The 21876-nt window shown below is 28.6% G+C and overlaps 1 protein-coding gene across 1 annotated transcript in view; it reads right to left on the bottom strand.

Moving 5' to 3' along the window:
- Positions 1-12993, bottom strand: part of LOC123295184 (SEC14-like protein 2) — a 44739-nt gene extending 31746 nt beyond the window's left edge. The window contains exon 1 of the mRNA XM_044876431.1: positions 12849-12993. Within this exon, the coding sequence (XP_044732366.1) occupies positions 12849-12902 (54 nt within the window). The 5' untranslated portion in view covers positions 12903-12993. The remainder of the gene's footprint in view (positions 1-12848) is intronic.
- Positions 12994-21876: the final 8883 nt, after the last annotated feature.

The following is a 21876-nucleotide window of genomic DNA, read 5'->3' as shown; positions in this document are numbered from 1 at the left end:
GCCACATTTCCTGAATTAAGCCACAGATCAAAATTTGGTAAAGAGCTTTTCCATTTGTCTTGATAAGCTTAATGTACTGGTATCATTTTCTGCTATCAATAACAGAACACCCTGTATAAATAAAGACCACAATTACCAAAGCAGCGGTTTTTTTTTTGCCATTATTTCTTAAAATAAAGTCGCACTATTAGCTCAGTTGGTTAAGGCGTAACCAATTCCGTCCGCGGTAAACTTAGGGTAGCGGATTCGATTCCCGCCGTCGCAACAAAATTAATTTTATTTAAAGTTGTGCTGGGCTGGTGTAGTGCATGGTATATACATGAAGGAGGTGCACTCAGCCTCTGAAATTGAGGAGCTGATAAATGAAATGGTGGTAAAACACATATATGGTATCACAGTGAGCTCTATAGCCTAAGTGTGTCCTTCGTGGACAGCCAATATAACCTAACCTAACCCAATTTCTCAAAATAAAATTGCTCCAAAGGAGTAAAATTGTGGCTGTATCTTCCGTGTTCTTTTTATAACCTAGGATAACACATTATTTTCACGGAGTAAGTAGAGAGAAATTACACTAAGGATAAGTAAAAAGAAAAAACTGATTAAATAGATACACCTTTCACATTTGATGTCGGTTAAAAAATGTCATTTTGTATTGTACAATGATGAAATTACATAATATCACATTTTATTTAATACATCACCAACAAAACTATTGTTTTATTCATCATGAAATGTTTATTGCGATATTATTTTAAATGTAAATTAAACATTTTCCTTGCGCTTACAAATTTAGATAATTATAATACATATATTAAATAAATAAACAGAAATATAATGGATAAATTAAATTGAATTTAGTAGGTAGTAGTTACATGTAAAGAATTAAAAATATTAAATTAAAAGTTATAAAACAAACAATTGACCGAGTTAATTGTTGAAATACCATGTATAAAAAGTGTTGATTACTCTGTAACAATACACATACATACATGTCACACATATAAGTATAACTGATACTCCCATATAATACATACTATACAATTTGCGCTTTCATGGGTAAACAGTGATGTTTACGAAAAAATGTTTCAAAAAAAAGCTGTTTTTACATTTAAACTTTTTGTTCTATCTCTAACGGTTTACAAAATGGGTCCTACCACCCAAGACCCAATTGACCAATATTGCTCATTTACGAACTCGACCACACTTTTTGCCTCTTAAGCACGCTATAAAAATTTCAGCTTTCTCTTTTCGTTTTTGAGTAATCGTGATGACAGACGGACAGACGACAGACGACAGACAACAGACAACAGACAGACAGACACACAACCGGAAATGGACTAATTAGGTGATTTTATGACCACCTATACCAAAATTTTGTTTATAGCATCAATATTTTTAAGCGTTACAAACTTGGGACTAAACTTAGTATACCTTGGTATATAATCATATACATGAATTTCAATTCAATCCAATAGAACCCAATATGAAATTTTCAATTCGATCCCATTCATGAATTGCAACCAATTGGAAATTTCCGATTAGTTCTATTGAATTGAATCGGAATTCAATCGGAATGAATTGGAAATTTTTTTCCAATTAAACCCGATTCCGCTTGGTTCCACTTGGAATGAATCAAAACTTTTTTTAATATTGAATCCGATTCATTCCGATTGGTTGAATTGGAAATTTCCGATTCAAGAATCGATTTTTTTTAAACAGGGAATCATTCCCTAATGGCTCAGTTGGTTGAAGTGTAGCCGGTTCCGTACACGGCATTCTTTGGATAGCGGGTTCGATTCAAATTGCTGCACATATAAATTTGTGCGTGGAACTTTTTCATACTTTAAATCTTGATAGAAAAATTTCTTGTGACCAGTTTGTGAAATATTAATGGAGTTTTATAAAATTAAATATTTTTTCATTTAATGATACTACACAATAATAGACAATTAGTATTTGTTCCATTATGTAAGCAACAATAAAATAACTAATTGTAAGCGTGGTAAACATTAACTCACCAACATTTTATGATTAAGAAACCGCATTTGTCTAAAGACTTGTTAATTAACAAGTCTTCCAACCGTGTTCCAATTAGTAAAACAGCCATAAATCAATACGCTAATTAGGTACGTTAGTTGAGCAAAAAATTGAAGACTTGAGAGACAAAAACAGTGGGAAAAAAAAAGTTCAAAAGAACGTTTAAGTTATTTGTCAATCTCTTAAAAAAATTAATGAGATATTTCTAACAAGTTAGATAAGAAATTTTTAAGAAAAAAAGTTCCAAAATTTTGTATTAATAATAAACAGAATCCAGTTTTTAAATTTTCAATGAATAAAAAACTAATTATATAAAATAAGGTACTAGCTGACCCCGTCAACTTCGTTTCTCCTATAATTAATTTATTTGATCATAACTTTAGATCAGCGATTATTAATTCTAAATCAACACCTGCAGCTCTGATTATTCAGTAATACCTATTTATATTGCTTAGGCCCTCTACCTATTTCGTCACCTTAGAGTGGTAGGTAGGTCACCTTAGAGTGGAAGGTAGAAGGGTAATAAACTTACGACCTAATACCTACCAAATTTACAAAAATTTCATTAAAATCGGTAAAGCCGCTTCAACACATACACCGTGACACGAGATTTTTATATATTAGATTTTCTTGTCAAAATATATTTAAAATTTAACCTTTAAATATTTTTAGATAAAAATGTAAATAAAGTTTTATATTATTGAATAAAGATTGTTAGTCTTTTATTACTTGTCAAAATTTTTTTGGACCCAATAAAAAATTTTGGGCGCAATAAAAGATTGTTAGTCATTTATTATTTGTCAATATTTTTTTGGGTGCAATAAAAATTTGAAAATAAACACATTTAAACACAATAAGCTCAAAAGACTAAAACACTTTTTCTAATACAGTTGTATTGGATCAGCCACTGGAAGGGTTAAATTTTTTTAACTTTATGACGCCATCAGTCATTATGACGTAATCCGAAAAATTTAATTTTGCTCTATCACATCCAAATTTAATCCAATTTGATAATCCAAGTATGTAATCCTACTAAATTTTGGTTATACATTTTAAATTTGTGATCAATATTAATCAAGCTCTAATAGGTTTAAAGAATGTAGAGTACTGGTCCCGGAATAAAGCATAAAAGTGATAACTAGCGAAAAATTGATATCAGAACTGAAAAGTTTGACCCAAAATTAGTGCGTTTTAAAAAAAATTCTATTAAGATCGGATCAAATTTGCCCGTGTTATCAAAAAAATCGAATTTTTTAACTTTATGACGTCATCAGAATCCAAAAAATTAAATTTTGCTTTATCACATCCAAATTTTATCCAATTTTGATAAACCAAGTATGCAGTCCCACTAAATTGGGGTCATATTTTTCAAATTTGTGATCAAAATTAACCTAGCTCTAATAGGTTTCAAGAATGTAGAGTCTTGGTCCTAGAATTAGTCATAAAAGTGATAGCTAGCGAAAAATTGGCATCACAACTGAAAAGAATGGCCCAAAATTAGTGGGTTTCACAAAAAATTTCAATAAGATCGAATCAAATTTGCCTGTGTTATCAAAAAAATCGAATTTTTTAATTTTATGACGTCATTAGAATTCAAAAAAATTAATTTTGCTCTATCACATCCAAATTTTATCCAATTTTGAAAAACTAAGTATGCATTCCTTCTAAATTTGCGTCATACTTTTCAAATTTGTGGTCAAAATTTACCTAGCATAAATAGGTTTCAAGAATGTACCGAGGTAGTGCATCATAACCGCTCCGTGTTATGGTGCACTAGCTCGGTACGGACATACGTGTCCCTAGAGTTTACTAAGAAAGTATTATACTATCGAATGTATAATACTTTGTTAGTTTCTCCATACTCTTATTTACAGCTGACAATAACATGAACTTTAATTACAGCTCTTTTATATTTAATTACACTGAAAGAAGTCAGTCAATTTCAATATTCTCGTTATATTTATGTTATTACTCCAGTAAAAGAGGATTAAATCTCTAAATTCTTTTTTATAACTCCAATCGATTTGAAAATTTGGTGGTGAGTAGATAAGATCTTAAGAAACAAAAAGTTATATAGTGCCTAGTGGTGCTCACGTCAAATCTTTCTGATAATTAACATTAAAATTTTAATTGGCAATACTTTGGAAAGTATTGGAAAGTATTGCAATATACTTAAATGGCACTTTTTGCTTAGCATTCACTTTATCAACTCGCGTTGTCATTTTCAACATATATTTTTCCATCCCCTAGACAAAAGCTCCACTCGGTACCATATAACTTTTTATCTAGAGGGTGAGCAAAGCTTAATCTCAGTTTTCTATCAAAATTTAGTGATTTCGTTTTTTTCTTCTCGTTTACTGGAGTATAATTATATTCTTGTAATTACTTTATCTCACCTGGAAAAGTAATTTATCATACATAGTATGTACATACAATACAATATAATTAGATACAAATAAAATTGCAACCAATTTATTATAAATATAATTATTCAAGCAATAGAGTGAAATATTCACCTAGAGCTTAAAATCTTCTTGAAACATATGTCTAAGATCACTCTCCATTAAATTACCTTTTTCCTTAGAGCCTTCCCCAAACCGAACCGATTTTGAGGATCATCGCCTATTTCTTAGCTGTTCCGGGTACGGAACCCTAAAGTTGAAACACTTGTCGAGCTCGTAAATGAGCAACATAGGTCAATTGGATCTTGAGTCCGTAGGACCCATCTTGTAAACCGTTAGAGATAGAAAAAAAGTTTAAATGTAAAAAATGTTCCTTATAAAGAAATAAATAACTTCTGTTCAAAACATTTTTTTGTAGGCTTCACTGTTTACCCTGATACTGATAGCACAAATTTTATAATATGTATTAGTTATGTATGTGTGACATGTATGTATGTGTAATGTGATAGAGTAATCAACACTGTTTTTACTTGGAATTTCAACAATTAAATTTTTTAGTTATGGAAAAAGTAGGTAACTCTAAATGAATCACTTATTACAATAATATTTAAATACAAATCAATACCTAAATAAAATGCATTGTGATATTGAAAATTAACGTAAATTTTATAATATTTTTTATTGCACTTTCTATATGCATTAACTTAATCTTTCTTTTACGTTGTTTTTTGAAGAATAAACTATTGTTGTTTTTTTGTGTCCAAGTTCTTTGCTTTCTATTAAAGTAATATTGGTTAATAAGAAGAAAAAGTTTTTATGTGTTTGTAAGTATTTATGAAGTAAATTGACAGTTAGTGGTTTGTTTTTTAAAAAATAACCAATATGTTCTAGTTTAATAAACATAAAATCAGAAATAAATCTAAAAATACAGGGTGTCAATCTCTGACTCGATGGACATAGCTTAAGAGAACTTTTTCACAATTTAACTCCAAAGTTGCTTACGTCATGATCTTTTTACTTTGTGTGAAAGAGTGGCTATCTTTCTTTACTTACATGACGTAAAAAAGAAACGAATGCGTAGGTAATCAACACTGTATATACATGGTATTCTAACAATTAACTCAGTCAATTGTTTGTTTTTACTTGTTTTAAGATTAATTTAATGGATACATTTGAAAATCAAGAATATGCCGATATTCACTTTATTTACGGATATTGTGACGGAAATGCAAGAGCGTCAGTGCGGGAAGATCAGGTTTCCTGATTGAAGATTTCGTAATAAACAAGTATTTTTAAATGTGCATGTGTTATCCACTTTTAAATAGTTAAGTTATAAAGTTTGCACCTAATTAGCGCCCTCATGGGTAAACAGTGATGTTTACAAAAAAATGTTTCAAACAAAAGTTGTTTATTTTTTTATGAAGAACATTTTATATTTAAATTTTTGTTCTATCTTTTACGGTTTACAAGATGGGTCCTACGGACCCAAGACCCAATTGACCTATATTGCTCATTTACGAACTCGACCTCACTTTTTACGTCCTGAGTACGCTTTAAAAATTTCAGATTGATATTGACAGACGGACAGACAACCAAAATGGACTTATTAGGTGATTCTATGAACACCTTTACCAAAATTTTTTTCGTAGCATCAATATTTTTAAGCGTTACAAACTAAACTTAATATACCTTGCATATTACATATATACATGGTATAAAAATAAGGTATAAATAATTTCAACCACTAGTCTAAACTTGTCTTGGCGCTCGTACTACCTTAATACACATAAAAATTCAATAATTTTTGTTTTCGCTATCATGAAATTATTTTATATTAATTTTTTAAATTTGTATTTAGTTTCCTAGTGTTGAGCAATTGTATCTATTTATTATATTAGTAATAATAATATTAATAAGATGAAATAAAAAAAAAGTGGAACGATGTGGAGAGAATGTATGTAGGTCTTCTAAAATTAACCGAACAGATTACTACAATTTTTATACCAAAATATAATGGAATATTTTCATTGATACTTTGTACATAATTACATTTTATTACCAAATATCGTTTTACAGTGGACAGCCTTGATTATCCGTCAGTTTTTTAACTTAAAAAAAATAAATATGGTATGGGTAAATATTGTTGGCAAATAATTTGGTATATGTGTATTTTCGTAATCGGCTAATTTGATCTTTTTGATTTTTTATTAGATAATAGATGTAGATACAACATTTTTAGTAATATGTTTGTTGCGTGCAATAAATATTTTACTAGAGTGATACCCACCCGCTTCGCTGAATTTAAAAGTAAAGATTGATAAAGATTGCTCTCGCTTATCCCCTTTCTATAACAGTCGAAAGTATGTTAAGGATTGTTTTACATACTTTAAAATATATGTATGGTTTTCTATTTTTTTTGTATAAAAGTCGTCATTATTCATTGAGTATATCAGAAAAGATGGCCGTGAAATATTTTATATTGAATATTTCTACAGAAATCTGTAATTTATGGTAATGTCAAATGACTACTTTTACAGAAATCTGTAATTTATGGTAATGTCAAATTAAATTAATCTTTACAAATTATATCTCATGTGTTATTCTGAAGTATGAGCTATATTGCATTGAGCATTTATAATATATAGAGATAGAGATTCACTGTTATCTGAATATATTGTCAATAAAATAAATAAATAAAATATATTTTTAAGTTTAGCAAATAAAATTTACATTTGATGAGCAGAAATTTCTACACGAAAATTTCATAAATATGTAAATTTTCAACTTGATGAAAAATTGAAACGGTTTTTTTCAATTATGCACTTCTTACGGTCTGGATTTAGCTTTCGGATTTCGAGGACAGAACATGGTACACTGTATACAATTATAAGAGTGTAAAAATTGACATGCACAATATCATAAGTAAAATACGTGTTCTTATTTTTAGGGAGGGGGGTGGTAGTAGACAAACAGCAAGAAAAAACCAGAAAAAATTTCCATAATGCAAAAACAGTAATTAAATAAATGAAAATGTATAGTAATTAAAAAACTTAACATACAAAGTGTCCGTGTTTTTTAAAATTGAACAATTCTAAACATAATAACTCTATCATTAACCTGACTTACTACGAGTAGACACTACTTTTATTGATATTGACATGTCAATATGGAAATTTTTCACTAGATGGAATATCGATTACCATATTTGTTTTAATAATTTGTTGATGTAATAATCATCTATATAAGTAACTTAAGTAACTTCCAACTTAAATTTAAGGAAGTTTACTAATTCTTTAAAAAAGTTTTCCCGATATTTTTCACCAAACCGTCTAAAATCCACTAAATTAATGGGAAAATCCCCCAAATCTGATAACGTTCGTGTGGATGATATCAATGAAAATTAATAATACCAGATATGCCATCGTACCTTTTAAACGGATGAACCAATCTTTTTAAACCAGATGTTTCTAGAAAATCTGCTCAGTCGAGATTTTTCCCTTTTTTTCAAGTTGTTATAGGGTCCGACACCCTAATCTGACACTTACAACATAGCTAGAAACACTGTCGATCGAATTAACTTTAAAAAAACCACAAAATCGGTTCAACCGCTTCAATGCCATAGACAGACACACAGATACACAGGTACATTAAACCTCCAACACCTCTTTTTGTTATTCTGAGGTCAAAAAGCTAAATTTTTGTTTCAAATTTCGAATCGAATACAATAGATTTCTGTCAGAAATATAAAAATTAAAACAATTATTAAAACAAAATTTATTTCTGATGTATGTACCTAGATAGATATAAAAATAGAATTGAAAGAAATCGTGATGGTATGTTTAATGATTTGCACAGTGCACATACGCAAATAGTCAAGGAAAAGTACCAAAAATAATGAAAGTATCATTTAATTTAAATTGTTTATAAAAATAATCTTTTTTTTTTTGGTATAAATAAATCTGTTTCTCATGAATTTTTAAATGACATATTTATTTGATTAGCAAACACTTATTAAGATTGACGTAAGAGACAATATTTTTTACTCTCCTGACTTATTATTTATTGCATCGAATCATTACGGTTTTAGATTTCTCTATTCGTTGTGTGCGTAGTCATGGTAGGGACAATAAAATCGATGCCAGCGCTTCCAGTGAAAAATTTTGGCGATAAAGTAGGCTGTTATGACTAATTTGCAGTTATTTACATGTTAATCTTATAGTAAATGTCAAATTATAATTATTGAAAAACAATAATTAATTAAACTTAATGCTTTAAAAATTGTGAAAAAAAAGAAATCAAATTGGACAAATATTTTTTTTCAAATGTTAATTATCATAATTATTTATTTAAATTTGTGAGACATTAATATTAAATTTTCAATGTAAATCACAAATGCAATCCATACAATCCTATAATTATAGTAATGTATCGTTACCATGGAAACGCCTCCAAAAAAACTTACACACGGTGCCAATACAGTAGTGCTTGTAGTCTTAATAAGATCAACTGTGTCTGTAAAGTAACGAAAGAAAATAAACCTTTTGTACACAGCTCCATAACTTTCCTGACCTTTTGCTTAATATACGACAATTATACACTTCAAATCTAATTGCCTAGACCAACCGTGTTTGATCCTTTTGGATCACCTGTTTTTCCCATACCTATTCGGCCTCATATCAGATAAGTATCGTTTAAAAATGGTACCTAAAGAATTTCAGCTTCCATCAATTCAACACCACCCACCCCAACTTTTAAATTTCTAATAGCACTTCCTACCTTATGATACCTCATTTCAAAGGGCATAAAATTATCTCTTTAACCATAATAAAAAGAAATGAAATCATTCGATTGGTTCTTGAGATAGACTACACAGAAGATGGAAGGCATGAACTCTATCTGCTGTGTGCCATTAGTACCATTTTTGAACTTTCCTGTCGATATCTAAATCGACGTGTTTCCACTCAAAACAATAATCACATCAGGTAAAGAGTAATTAAGAGTGGATGCCTTCCATCTTCTGGGTAGTCTTTCTAGGGAACCAATAGATCGATTTTTTTTTCATGGTTGAATAGAAAATTTTATGCTCTTTTAAATGAGGTATAACAAGCAAGGTAGGGAGTTTCATTTGAAAATTCAAAGTTGAGTTGACCAGAGGTGAAGGGGTAAAACCTAAAATTCTCTAGGTACCATATTTGAACTTCTCCCTCGATATCTAAATCGACATGTAGAGGTATTTGTTGGAGGCGGAACAGAAATGTCGCAGAGATATCTAATTTAGTAGCAAAGTACTTTTCCGCTTTTTGATATATTAAATGCAATTAATCATTAAATAATTGTTATAAAATATTTGCTATCTACGAAGACATGGAAAAGTTACAGGCATGTACATATTATTTTAAAATTTTTTATTAATGAATTAATGAATCGCCGGAATGCGAAGAACAAATCAAACCTGTCTTTTGATTTAATAGTAATAAAAAGTAAAAAAAAAACCTTGAAGTCCACGAGCTCACAATGAAGTCAAAATTCACACTTTCTTTTAGGATTAAGATAATTTTTATAAAAAACGAAAGAAGAAGTTTATTTGTCCATCCAGAATCGAATATTATGAAAAAAAATTATGAAATGGTTTCTATTTTCGTGTTTTCGGCCATTTGTTAATCAATTCCCCTAAAGACAGGAAAAACACGTTTAGAATTTACTATTCATTTTGGACTCAATCTGTTTAATTAAAATTAATATCGCAGATGTTATATTTAAAAAAAAATGTCTCATTTGGACTTTGAAGACTCATATCGATTCTCTGGTGAATTTAAATTTTAAATTATATCTTTAAATAGATACTTTAATTCTCATTTATTCTATACCATTTAAAGTGCGTAGATTACCATATTTCTTTATTATTTTTTACAATAGATACTCCTAACTACGAAATAAAACAAGTAAAAACAAACAATTGACGGAGTTAATTATTGAAATACCATGTTTAGACAGTATTGATTACTCTGTCACTTTACACATATAGTCATGTCACACACATATAACTGATATACCCATATAATATACAGAGAGTTCTGTTATTAACTGCAGATCGTGGGCCTACAGAATAAGCTCATAAAGACGAAGGAAAAGTTATTTACCAATTTGGGATCTGAGCCCTAATTTGGGCGCTACAGGTATGACAAAAATTGATAAATTGGTAAATTCACTGACTATCATTCGATAACCAGTAGCCAATGATAATCAGTAGATATTAGTAAATGTCATTTAATAATATTTAACTAAAGAAGGGATATGAACTGATTTCAATTGGATTATATTATTTTGAAAAAAAACTATTATATTATTTCATTGGTTTGGTCAATTCCCACTTTTTGTTTTTTATTATTATATTTTTCCAAGAAAACATTAGATTATTAGTAAAAAACAAATAACATCACAGAAGGAGTGTTTTCAATTTAACGGACAGACAGACAGACCAGACAGACAGACGACAGACAGACAGACAGACGACAGACAGACAGACAGACAGACAGACAGACAGACAGACAGACAACCGGAAATGGATTAATTTGGTGATTTTATGAACACCTATACCAAAATTTTGTTCATAGCATCAATATTTTGAAGCGTTACAAACTTGGGACTAAACTTAGTATACCTTGATTTATTTCATATACATGGTATAATAATAATAAACTTTGTATGCATATTTATTAAAATTAATTGATCATATAAAAATAAATACAGCAATAAAATAATTTAAACAAATCAGATGACCAAAAATATTAAGCTAACGAAGGTTATAAATCTAATAATCAATTGTGTCATAATATGCATAAATTTTGAAAACAGCATTAAAATAATTTTAATAATTGTTTTGATTATGCGAATTATGTTATAAAATAATTTTGGTTTAACGGTCTGATGAAATACATTTCAAATAAATAATTTCATAAACACTATTCAAGGTCTTTTACACGCATTATTAACTTTGTTAAATATTCAAAAAGTTGTTTTTATGAACATGGAAAACAAAAAATTGGGTCTTTTTTATTTTTGTAAAATTAAATTCATTATTTAGGCACAGAAAATCACATTGATTTTTATGGATTAGCCTTTTACTATCTCGATCTTACTAGTGCGATACTCGTGGCTAAAAATAGGCTAGACAAATAATATAATATCAATATTAATTTACTTTATATCTATTTATAGGCAATTTTATTACAGATATGATATACAAATTACATAGTGAATAAAATTAAATGTTCAAATTATTTCTCTAGTCAGTTTTTTTCCTATGCGGTACATTTGTAGACCTTGAGCATATTTTATGACAGTAGCCAGTACGATAAGCTTGAAAATGAGTGGTAAATTATGAAATCATTTGTTATAACAAGAAAAAGATTTGAATTGCAAAGCACACCTTTCTTCTTACAAATGCATCTCCGTTTTTTACTGGCGGGTGAATGTGTTCTGAGGTTTTTAGCATGCGTTTAGTTTGCAATCTCTTCCAGAGGTTAGAAAGCATCAATTCTTTGTATCTTGATGTCCGTAATAGATATGTCCAGGTCAGTAAGAAGATATTCGACATTATCAGCATCATTTGCAAGTTCTATTTTGCTACAAGCTAAATTTAGGTTTGTCTTATTTTTATCAGGAGATAAAACATATTATTAGGAGAGAGGATATTTAGGAGAGGAGAGATTTTCTTAATTTGCCGGTACCTCAGTAGATAGTTTTGAACTTGACACTTAAACTACGAGTAAATTTGTCACGAGTCTCTGTAAAACTTCCCAGTGACTCAACTGTTACTATTTAAACCACAGCAGTATTGTTAACTTTTCCTAGAAAAAGTGTTTTTACTCATTTTTAATCAACTGTTACTGATGTTTTTAGTAAAAGTTTACTCTGCCTTATAAGAGTCAATATTTCTAACAATCGACTTTTCCTGTAACAATATAAAACAAACTGTGTCGAGAATAGATCTTTGTGGAATTAAAAAGCTAGAAGAACTTAATCAATTCAGGAATATGTTCTCTATACAAAGTAAACAAATAACTTAATATAAACTTGTGTCCCTGGAGAAGTTAAATGGGCACTACTCAATTTGTGCGGGAATTGGATGAAGTCTATGGATTATTCTATTAGCGCGCAAGTAGAGCTTAGGAAACGGATCATGGAACCTAAAGTATCTAAAAATATATAGATGTTTTATTTATATGCAAGAATTCAGAAGTTACACATACAAATATTAAATAAAATTTCACTAAAAATAGTTAACAAAATAAATAAAATTTCTAAAAGAAATTGAATTAAATTTCACCAAAATAATTAATCAATGAATTAAAATAACAAAATTTGATGCTCTAGTTTACAAATATAATAAATAAATAATATACGAACCTTCATCAATGCAAACAATTGATCATCATCCAGATTTAACGGTCTCTTTGACATTTTTAATTACAAAAAAAAAATTAGAACTTAATTTAAACACAACAAAATCACTTAAAACTTTTTAAAATAATTTTGATAACAATGTTAATAATCACACAATGTTAATAAAATTTATTTTGATTATAAATAAATTTTAATCTATTTGTTTTCACTAAATATTGATAAAAGACATTCGATTTATTTATAATAGGAATCATAAACACTTGAATGATTGTTGATAATGATTAAAACGATATTTAATCAGACCCGCATACAGAGAGAACGAACGCAACGGTCCAAGTAAATCACTGACCAAATACTCTCTCTGATGTTAAACAAGTAAATAAAGTACCAAACACTTGCTTAAGTTTTTTTAGTGTTGAATTCAGTCGGTGCCGCGGTGTTTGGTAGGTACAAGGTAAGAGTAAAGAATATTGGACCTATAGAAGGAATAAATATTATATTAAGTAAATGAAATAAGGTATTCATAGTTATTATCATATATTTAATATATTTTTGTATACATATATACGTGACCTATACACACATATACAGTGTGTCCCGGATATAGATAACTAACTATACTTGATAATTTTCTTATTTTTCATTTTAGGAAAAAAAGTCACGCTTTATAAAAAATTTTGCTTATTCTGAAAAGTATGTAGGAATATTTAAAATTTCTAAATAACTGGGAACCACCATGGCTCCCACTCAAGAAAAGCTTGCGAGGATGCCATACCAAGAAGGTCTTAACAGATTAGGAGATAATCTGAAAAACCAACAATTAAAGGCATGGACCAGCTACGAGGAAGGGCGAATCGCCAAAAGCCTGTTGGGTGAAGGAAACTCGCTCGGTAACAGAGCCGAGGAGATCTTGAAACTAAACAGAGCTGATATTAGAGTCATCGTAGAGTTACTCACAGGGCATGATAACCTGAACAAGTTCCAACATCAGATTGGAAAAAGACAATCTCCCGCGTGTGACAGATGCGGAGAAAATTCAGAAGAAACATCGATCCACTTTCTCTGTTACTGCCTGGCGCTCATACAGCAGCGAAGGAAATGGTTTGGTCCGGCCATAGTCGAACTAGAAGAAATTAGGAAACTCAGAGCAAGGCAGATCCTGGGTTTCAGTACATCAGTTGGTTATAATAGCCAGTGAAAAGCGTAGCGGGGATAGAATACAAGTGTCAGGCCTGAGGCCCGATGCTCGAGCATGGTCCGCTAACCTCCATACCCTTACCCATACAGGGTAGCCAAAAATTTGGTATCGCTATTTTTTTTTTGGGTAAACTACACTTCCTTTTTATAAATTGATAAAATATTACTAAAATAAGTTACTCGAAATTAACAATTATGACTCTATACAAAATTTCAAGAAGATCTTTCCAACTTTGACAATTCCATTCTTAATGAATGTTTATCCGAGAAAATCAATTTTCTTTTTAATTTTCTAACCTAGTCCACAAAAAAATACACTCTCGGATAGTACATGTTAATTGATTTATTATTATGTATTTTCTTTGTTACGTTTTTTTTGTAATTACAACTTTTGTTCAAATAAAAAATGATGCTATAATTAAAGTACACGGATCTTCTTGATATTTTGTATAGAGTCATAATTGTTAATTGCGAGCAACTTTTCTGAATAACATTTTATCAACTTATAAAAAGGAAGGGTAGTTTATCAAAAAGAAAAATAGTGATTTCAATTTTTTGGCTACCCTGTACATTATTTAGAAGTTTTAAATATGCCTGCATACTTTTAAGAATAAGCAAAATTTTTTATAAAGAATGACTTTTTTTCTTAAAATGAAAAATAAGATAATTTACAAGTATAGTTATTTCTATCCGGGGACACACTATATGTTTAAAATAAAAAATAAAAAAACCAACTACACTACACACGGAGTAGAGTAGAAGAGAATAGCGTTGAGTTAGCCAACAAAACCAATACAATCGTGTTGGTTAAGTACAAAAAAAGTATACTAAATTATGATGTCTAGTCCACACGTTTTAATATGAATAATAATGAAATCTTTGACCTACTGGCATCATCATTTCAATGCCGTTTATTTGAATCATTTACTTATTTAATGTCAATTAATTATTTATTTGTAATTAATTGATAGATTATTGTTTTTAGGTTATTTAACAATAAATATTTGTTATTCGCAATACTTGTCTGCAGTGTGTGTACAAATGCAAATGTTCGAATGAAGTAATATAAGTAATAAAAAAAACAAGTGAAAACAAAGAATTGACTGAGTTAATTGTTGAAATACCATGAATAGACAGTGTTGATTACTCTGTCACAATACACATACATACATGTAACACATATATAATTGTAACACATATAACCCATATAAAACATACTTTACACTTTGCGCTCTCACGGGTAAACAGTGATTTTTACAAAAAATGTTTCTAACGAAAGTTGTTTATTTTTTGATAAGGAACATTTTTTACATTTAAACATTTGTTCTATCTCTTACGGCTCACAACATCCAATTGACCTATGAGGCTCATTTACGAACTTGACCTCCCTTTTTACGTTCTAAGCACGCTATAAAAATTTCAGCTTGAGATCTCTTTTCGTTTTTGAGTAATCGTAATGACAGGTGGACAGACAGACGACAGACAGACAGACAACCGGAAATGGACTAATTAAGTGATTTTATGAACACTTACACCAAAATTTTGTTCAAAGCATCAATATTATTGAGCGTTACAAACTTGGGACTAAACTTAATATAATATGTATATTTCATATATACATGGTATAAAAACTTCAAATTCACTTTTTAGTCGAAAAAAATATAGCAATGAACTGTCGATTTCGTTACCAGTAAGAAGGATCGGGATGCAGTTTTTTATATTCGTTACTTGAGGGTGTATATAAATTACAAACTTGTTTACGTGAATGAAAGTAATGAGGGAGAAATGAAAAACTGCAACTTTACCTAAGAAAAGTGCATTTTAGAAGTACATATCTTGAAGAGACAATTTGCAACTCGCTAAATATTGATAGAAATGAGTCTAATTTTGTTATATGGGAGTTTTGGACCGCTAAACTCGAATATCAAAACAAAAATGACTTCCGAGGTACTTGGTACTAGGGCGGGGAGTATACACATTATATCTTGGTGCAATGATGCAATTTTGTTACAAATTTGCATATGTGGAACAGGCATTATATGGTTTGTTGATGGTTAATGAAAGGTATATTAATATTTGTATGATGATTGAAATGCATTTAATTCATACATAAATACATTATTTTGTAAAAATAAAAGGAAATAATTACATTGTTAATTAGGGAATTTTTAATTGGTGAGAATAATTTAGAAATTAACGAGTAAATGTCATGATATCTACAATTATGTAAACATGTAAACATAGTTTTACAAATCGGGGAAAGGGTTCAATTATATTACATATAAGTCAAACCTATCAAAAATGTTTGTGGATAGTTCTTAACTAATCGATCCAAATTGTCAACGAATCTAAGGTTTTTTAGATTGAAATTTCAAGATATTTGAAACTATCTTCTTGATGTTGGTTTAGCTTCCGTATTATAAACAGTGCTTGATTTAGGCTTAGGCACGTGAGGCAAGTGTCTAGGGCGGCACAATTTTAAAAGCGGCAAAATTTTCGGATAGTCTAAATTTTATATCCGAATTTTTTCAATAAATTGTGTTGAATAATGTAATGATTGACTTTACTTTTTAACTTGCCGGAATGTTCATTTTTAAAACAAATCAATAGGCTTTTATCAATATTAGTCTTGATCAATAAATACAATCGCTTATTTTAAAATAGAGAATGATGAATTGAAAAATTTTGAGAATAATTTTTGAACACATTTATGTTCCTTAATGTTTTTTAATATTTATATTTTCAAGGAAATTAATCTCATTATACATTGACGTTAATATTTTTGATAGTTTATCTGAAAAATTGATACAAATGAGTGGAAAAACCAAGCAAATAAATGCGTCAAATAAGTATTCCTGATGACTTATTATGTAATGTATTGCATTCATGAGTCAGTCATTTATTCTATGATAAAAAACTGCTGTGATTGATTTTCGTTTTTTTGATTAGTGTAGAATATTTATTTTTATGAACAGAAATTATCTTTTATCTTTTTACTGTGCAAAAGAAAAATATATTTATAAAAATTAATTATACATAGTATGTTACATTTTACATTTACTGTGAACAGAAATTGGATACCAATTTTAATACTTAAAATATGAATAGGAACATAGTATTCATGAGAGGAAAGAAAAATTTAGTAGATATTATATAGAAGAAACATCACTCTACAAGTAGTTCTGCATTAAATATTCTTTCTATTTGATTTTGTAAGAAAATCTATTATACTGTTTTTCCTTTAGAAATCTTTAAAAATAATTTAAATTTCTACCTTTCAATGGTTTTGTCCTCGACTTTTTCTGCCGGTTAGAGCTTTAAGTAAACAGCTATGTATAATCATTGTTTCAACGATAAAATATAGTTTCGGACTTTCAGTTTATAAGTAAGCATTCTTTAAAAATATAAATATAGAGCTAAAAAAAAAAATGTTAATAATAAATATCGATATTTATAAATAATAATATCGATATTTTGATATATACCTACATTGATATTTTATCAAGTCTTACTGCATTCTCTCCTACGCAATTGACAATATATTCGCACTTGTAGTATACAATATGTACTAATTTAAATTTGTTTATTTATAATTAAAATATATTTGGTATCAATGCTCGCTTTATTGGTTGAGGTTAATTCTACAAAGTTTGCAATGTATGACTTGTAGTATAAAGCTCAAGAAAACAATATGTAATTAGTATGAATTGTATATTATTATAATTATGAATTAAATCATTCATAATAACATGCTAAAGAATTTCTAACTGATTGAAATTATTATTTGACCTTTAAGTCAATTCAATAAAAGTTTTTTGAAACAATAGATATGTAATTTTGTCATCCTTAAACGAAAACAACTTTCTTGGAAAAAATTTGAGTTAAGTTGGTACATTTTCTACTTGGTCGAGGAAATGTTTTGTTGTTTTCAGATCAAATATGTTATTAAATTATTGTTTCCGTATCTACAGCTCATATCAATTATTCAGGGTCAATGCTAGTTACTTTTTTTTATAAATTTTTTACATAACATAATAATTGTATGTTTTTGTTTATTCGCGTGTTGCCTTTTGAGTTTATTTAAGTAGGTCGTTGAGTAATTGAGTCAATTATTTAGCGAATTGTTTTGACTAATTGTTGGACCGCAATATATTTATACGTTTTTAATTTTGTTAGAAAGTAATATGTCGTATATTTTCAAGTCTATTCGACAGAAACAACTATAACAAGTGAAATTTACAAAATTTCAAAAACCCCCGACAAATGCGGTTTTTGTATTGTAGCTCTCTCCAAAACTGAATCGATTTTCTTGAAACAAAGCTAAGAATACTTTTCATTAAATTACCTTTAAAAAAATTGAAATATCTTCTTTCTTTAACGAGGTACGATGTGCTAGTCAAGCACACAAGCAGGCACAATCCAAAATTTTCGCAAACCAGAACAAATAGCGGCTCGTTAAGGTCGTTATAATTGTGTTGGTTTTTTAAACTTTCTATTTAGGGTATTTCAACTATTAAGCAGTCAATTGCTTGTTTTCACAAGTTTTTGGTAGTACCCTCCGTATAAACAAGTGCACGCTTAAAAGATTAATAACAATATGACGAAAATTAAATCTCAGATCGAAATTTGGTAAAGAGCTTTTTAAAACATCCTGTTATGTTAGATATATATCTATATACCCAATTTTAAAAGAAGTGTACACCGCCCCTAAGTAGCTGTTCTAGGCAGGAGTCTACTCTTTTAATTCGGCACAGCTTTTCCTTCATAAATTATTATAAATAAATTTAAAATGTAAATATTCCCTAAAAAATATATATACTTATATGTCGTATATGTAACCTTTAATGGTTCGGTTCTGTGGTATCATAAATTAATGGAATTTTTTTTCTTAAAGTAAATACAAACTAAACAAACAACAACAAAATTGGATATTAAACCATAATCTGCAAATTTATTTCATTTAATATTTAATAATTGTAATTGCATGCAAACATTAAAATACATTTATTAATAATACCATACTCCTGTATAAACCAGTTATAAATAAATAAATATCTACAATTAAACGTATATACAGGGTGGTCCAGCAGGAGATAATAAAAAATGACAATTTCTCAATACACTCATAGGCAGGAAAAGATCTTTTTCTAGAAACAATAGTTTGAAAGTTCAGAAAAAAAAAGATTTTTTATGTATTGGGGAACCAATTCGTTTTGACATAAATTTAAAGTATACATAGTTAAAAAATATTGAATTCTATTAATGGGGAAGAAAACCATTAAAAACTACACCCAAAAACACTTTTTTGAAAATCTCGAAAACATACGAAGATATGGAAAATAGTTTTGGATAAAAAATATAGATATCAAAATTTTCTATAAAATCATTTCTAATCACTTTTGACGTATTCGCAATAGAAACCGAGATATTTGCAATAAACAAATCTAATTTATAGTTCAGCCGCATTAAATATGAAAGGAATTCCCCCCTGAAAGATATTTGTTGATTGAAAATATCTCGACTTCTATTGCAAATACGTTAAAAGTGATTAGAAATTTTTCCCTACGTTCGTATGTTTTAGAGATATTTTCAAGTGATTTTGGTGTATGTTTTAAAATTTTTTTCTTACTCTCTTAATAGAATTTAATACTATTAACTATGTATATTCAAAAATGTGGCCTTCCGTTTTGATGGTAGTTTAAATCTTCATTTTATTGCACTGAGTATGGCGCATTACGTAATAAAATTGTTGCAATAAAGTCAGTTGCAATGAAAACTCCTGCTATAGCTTGGAACACTCTGTATATACCTACGTAATGTTTAATACGTGTCAAACTATATTAGAGTTATAGATACGAACGTATACTGACGGTACATTTGAATACCGGAAATGCAATTACATGGAGGACAATAAATAACAATCATTAATATAGAAATAGAGGTTATACCTATACATTACACAGGTCTAAAATTATTATTATAATCATGTAATATTGAAAGCTTCAAAAAGATATATTTATCTATAAAATATCCAGGGACTTTTCGTACATTGTTATTTTGTCGAGAGCCAATACAAATTGTTACTATGGCTACAAATAAACTAATAATTATATATTTTATATGTCTTATTCAGTTTTTAGCCCGGCTTAAACGTCTTAAAATTAATAAATAGGCAACTTGTTTTACGAATATGTTATACATGTATAAATTGTTTTTGGATTATTTGACAAACACTCACATATACGTAACACAAGTTGCCTATTTAAGTCAACTTTTCCATTTAATTAATAATTCATTATTTAGTAACAGTTTAATTTAAGTGGTTTGATTGATCTTTTAATTTTGATTTAAAATAACTTTAAAAACAAGTTAAAACAAACAACTGACTGAGTTAATTGTTGAAATACCATGTATGGACAGTGTTGATTACACAAATTACACAAATTTAAATTCGAATGAATTTAATTGTACTATTAGGCTCGAAAACACACTTTAAAGTTCAAAAACTTTGCCATGGTAAATTAACTCAAGTATAGCTCATTATTTACGAATAATATTTGACACCTAAGAAACACATTTCACGAGATTTTAGCTAAGAGTGAGTATTAAAATCACAAGCAAAAAACTGTGAATTGTATGAAAACTACCAAGTTTTTCTTCAATAATTTTCCATATCCATGTTTAATATTCTTTAAAAATAGTTTTTAAAGTCATTGAAAACTGTTTAAAAATAATACTGTTATATTTTTAAAATTGATGAAAACAAAAAAGATATTAAACTTACCTTAAAACATATGAAATAAAACTATAATGTGAAAAAATACTTCACGTCTTTTATACATGGATATAAACAATTTCGTAAAAATATTATTACATTATATACACTAACATAGTTACTAAAAAGACGAAACTAGACATTTTTCAATTTTAACTTTTCTCTATATATAATAAAAATAAATAAAAGATAAATTTTGTTTTAAAAACTCTTTTCTTCGTTCATATTAAATATTTTTTACAAGGTATTACATTTATTAAATTGTATTACATTCATAAAGATGCACAGGAGTAATTCAAAATTTTTATTGTTATATATGAACTAAACACAAGGAATGACTTCCATAATTGCACAAGGAACTGATTAATCTCCAAAATCAAAATTTTGTTGATGATAAATAAAGTAATTGTATTATAAAAAAATTGAATTTTTATACTTTATGACGTCATCAGAATCCAAAAAATTTAATTTTGCTCTATCACATCTAAATTTTATCCAATTTTGTTAAACCAAGTATGTAATTCTACTAAAATTGTGCCATATTTTTCAAATTTGTAATCAAAATTAACCTAGCTCTAATGGGTTTCAAGAATGTGGAGTCCTGGTCCCGGAATTAAATACATTAGTGACAGCTAGCGCAAAACTGGCATCACAGCTGAAAAGAATAACCCAAAATTAATGGGTTTCAAAAAAAATTCCAATTTAATCTGATTAACTTTGATTGTGCTACAAAAAAAACCGAATTTGTTAGCTTTATGACGTCATCAGAATCCAAAAAATTTAATTTTGCTCTGTCACATCCAAATTTTATCCAATTTTGTTAAACCAAGTATGTAATCCTACTAAATTTGGGTGATACTTTTCAAATTTGTTATCAAAAATAACCTAGTTCTCATAGGTTTCAAGAATGTGGAGTCATCATCCCGGAATTAAGCACATTAGTGACAGCTAGTGCAAAACTGATATCAAAGCTGAAAAGAAGGATCCAAAATCAGTGGGTTTCAAAAAAAATTACAATAAGATTGGATAAATCGAATTTTTTAACTTTGTGACGTCACC

Source organism: Chrysoperla carnea, chromosome 3 (genome assembly GCF_905475395.1).
Source record: "Chrysoperla carnea chromosome 3, inChrCarn1.1, whole genome shotgun sequence".
NCBI lineage: Eukaryota > Metazoa > Arthropoda > Insecta > Neuroptera > Chrysopidae > Chrysoperla > Chrysoperla carnea.
Note: the sequence above shows the minus strand (reverse complement) of the source record. Positions and strands in the feature narration are given on the sequence as shown.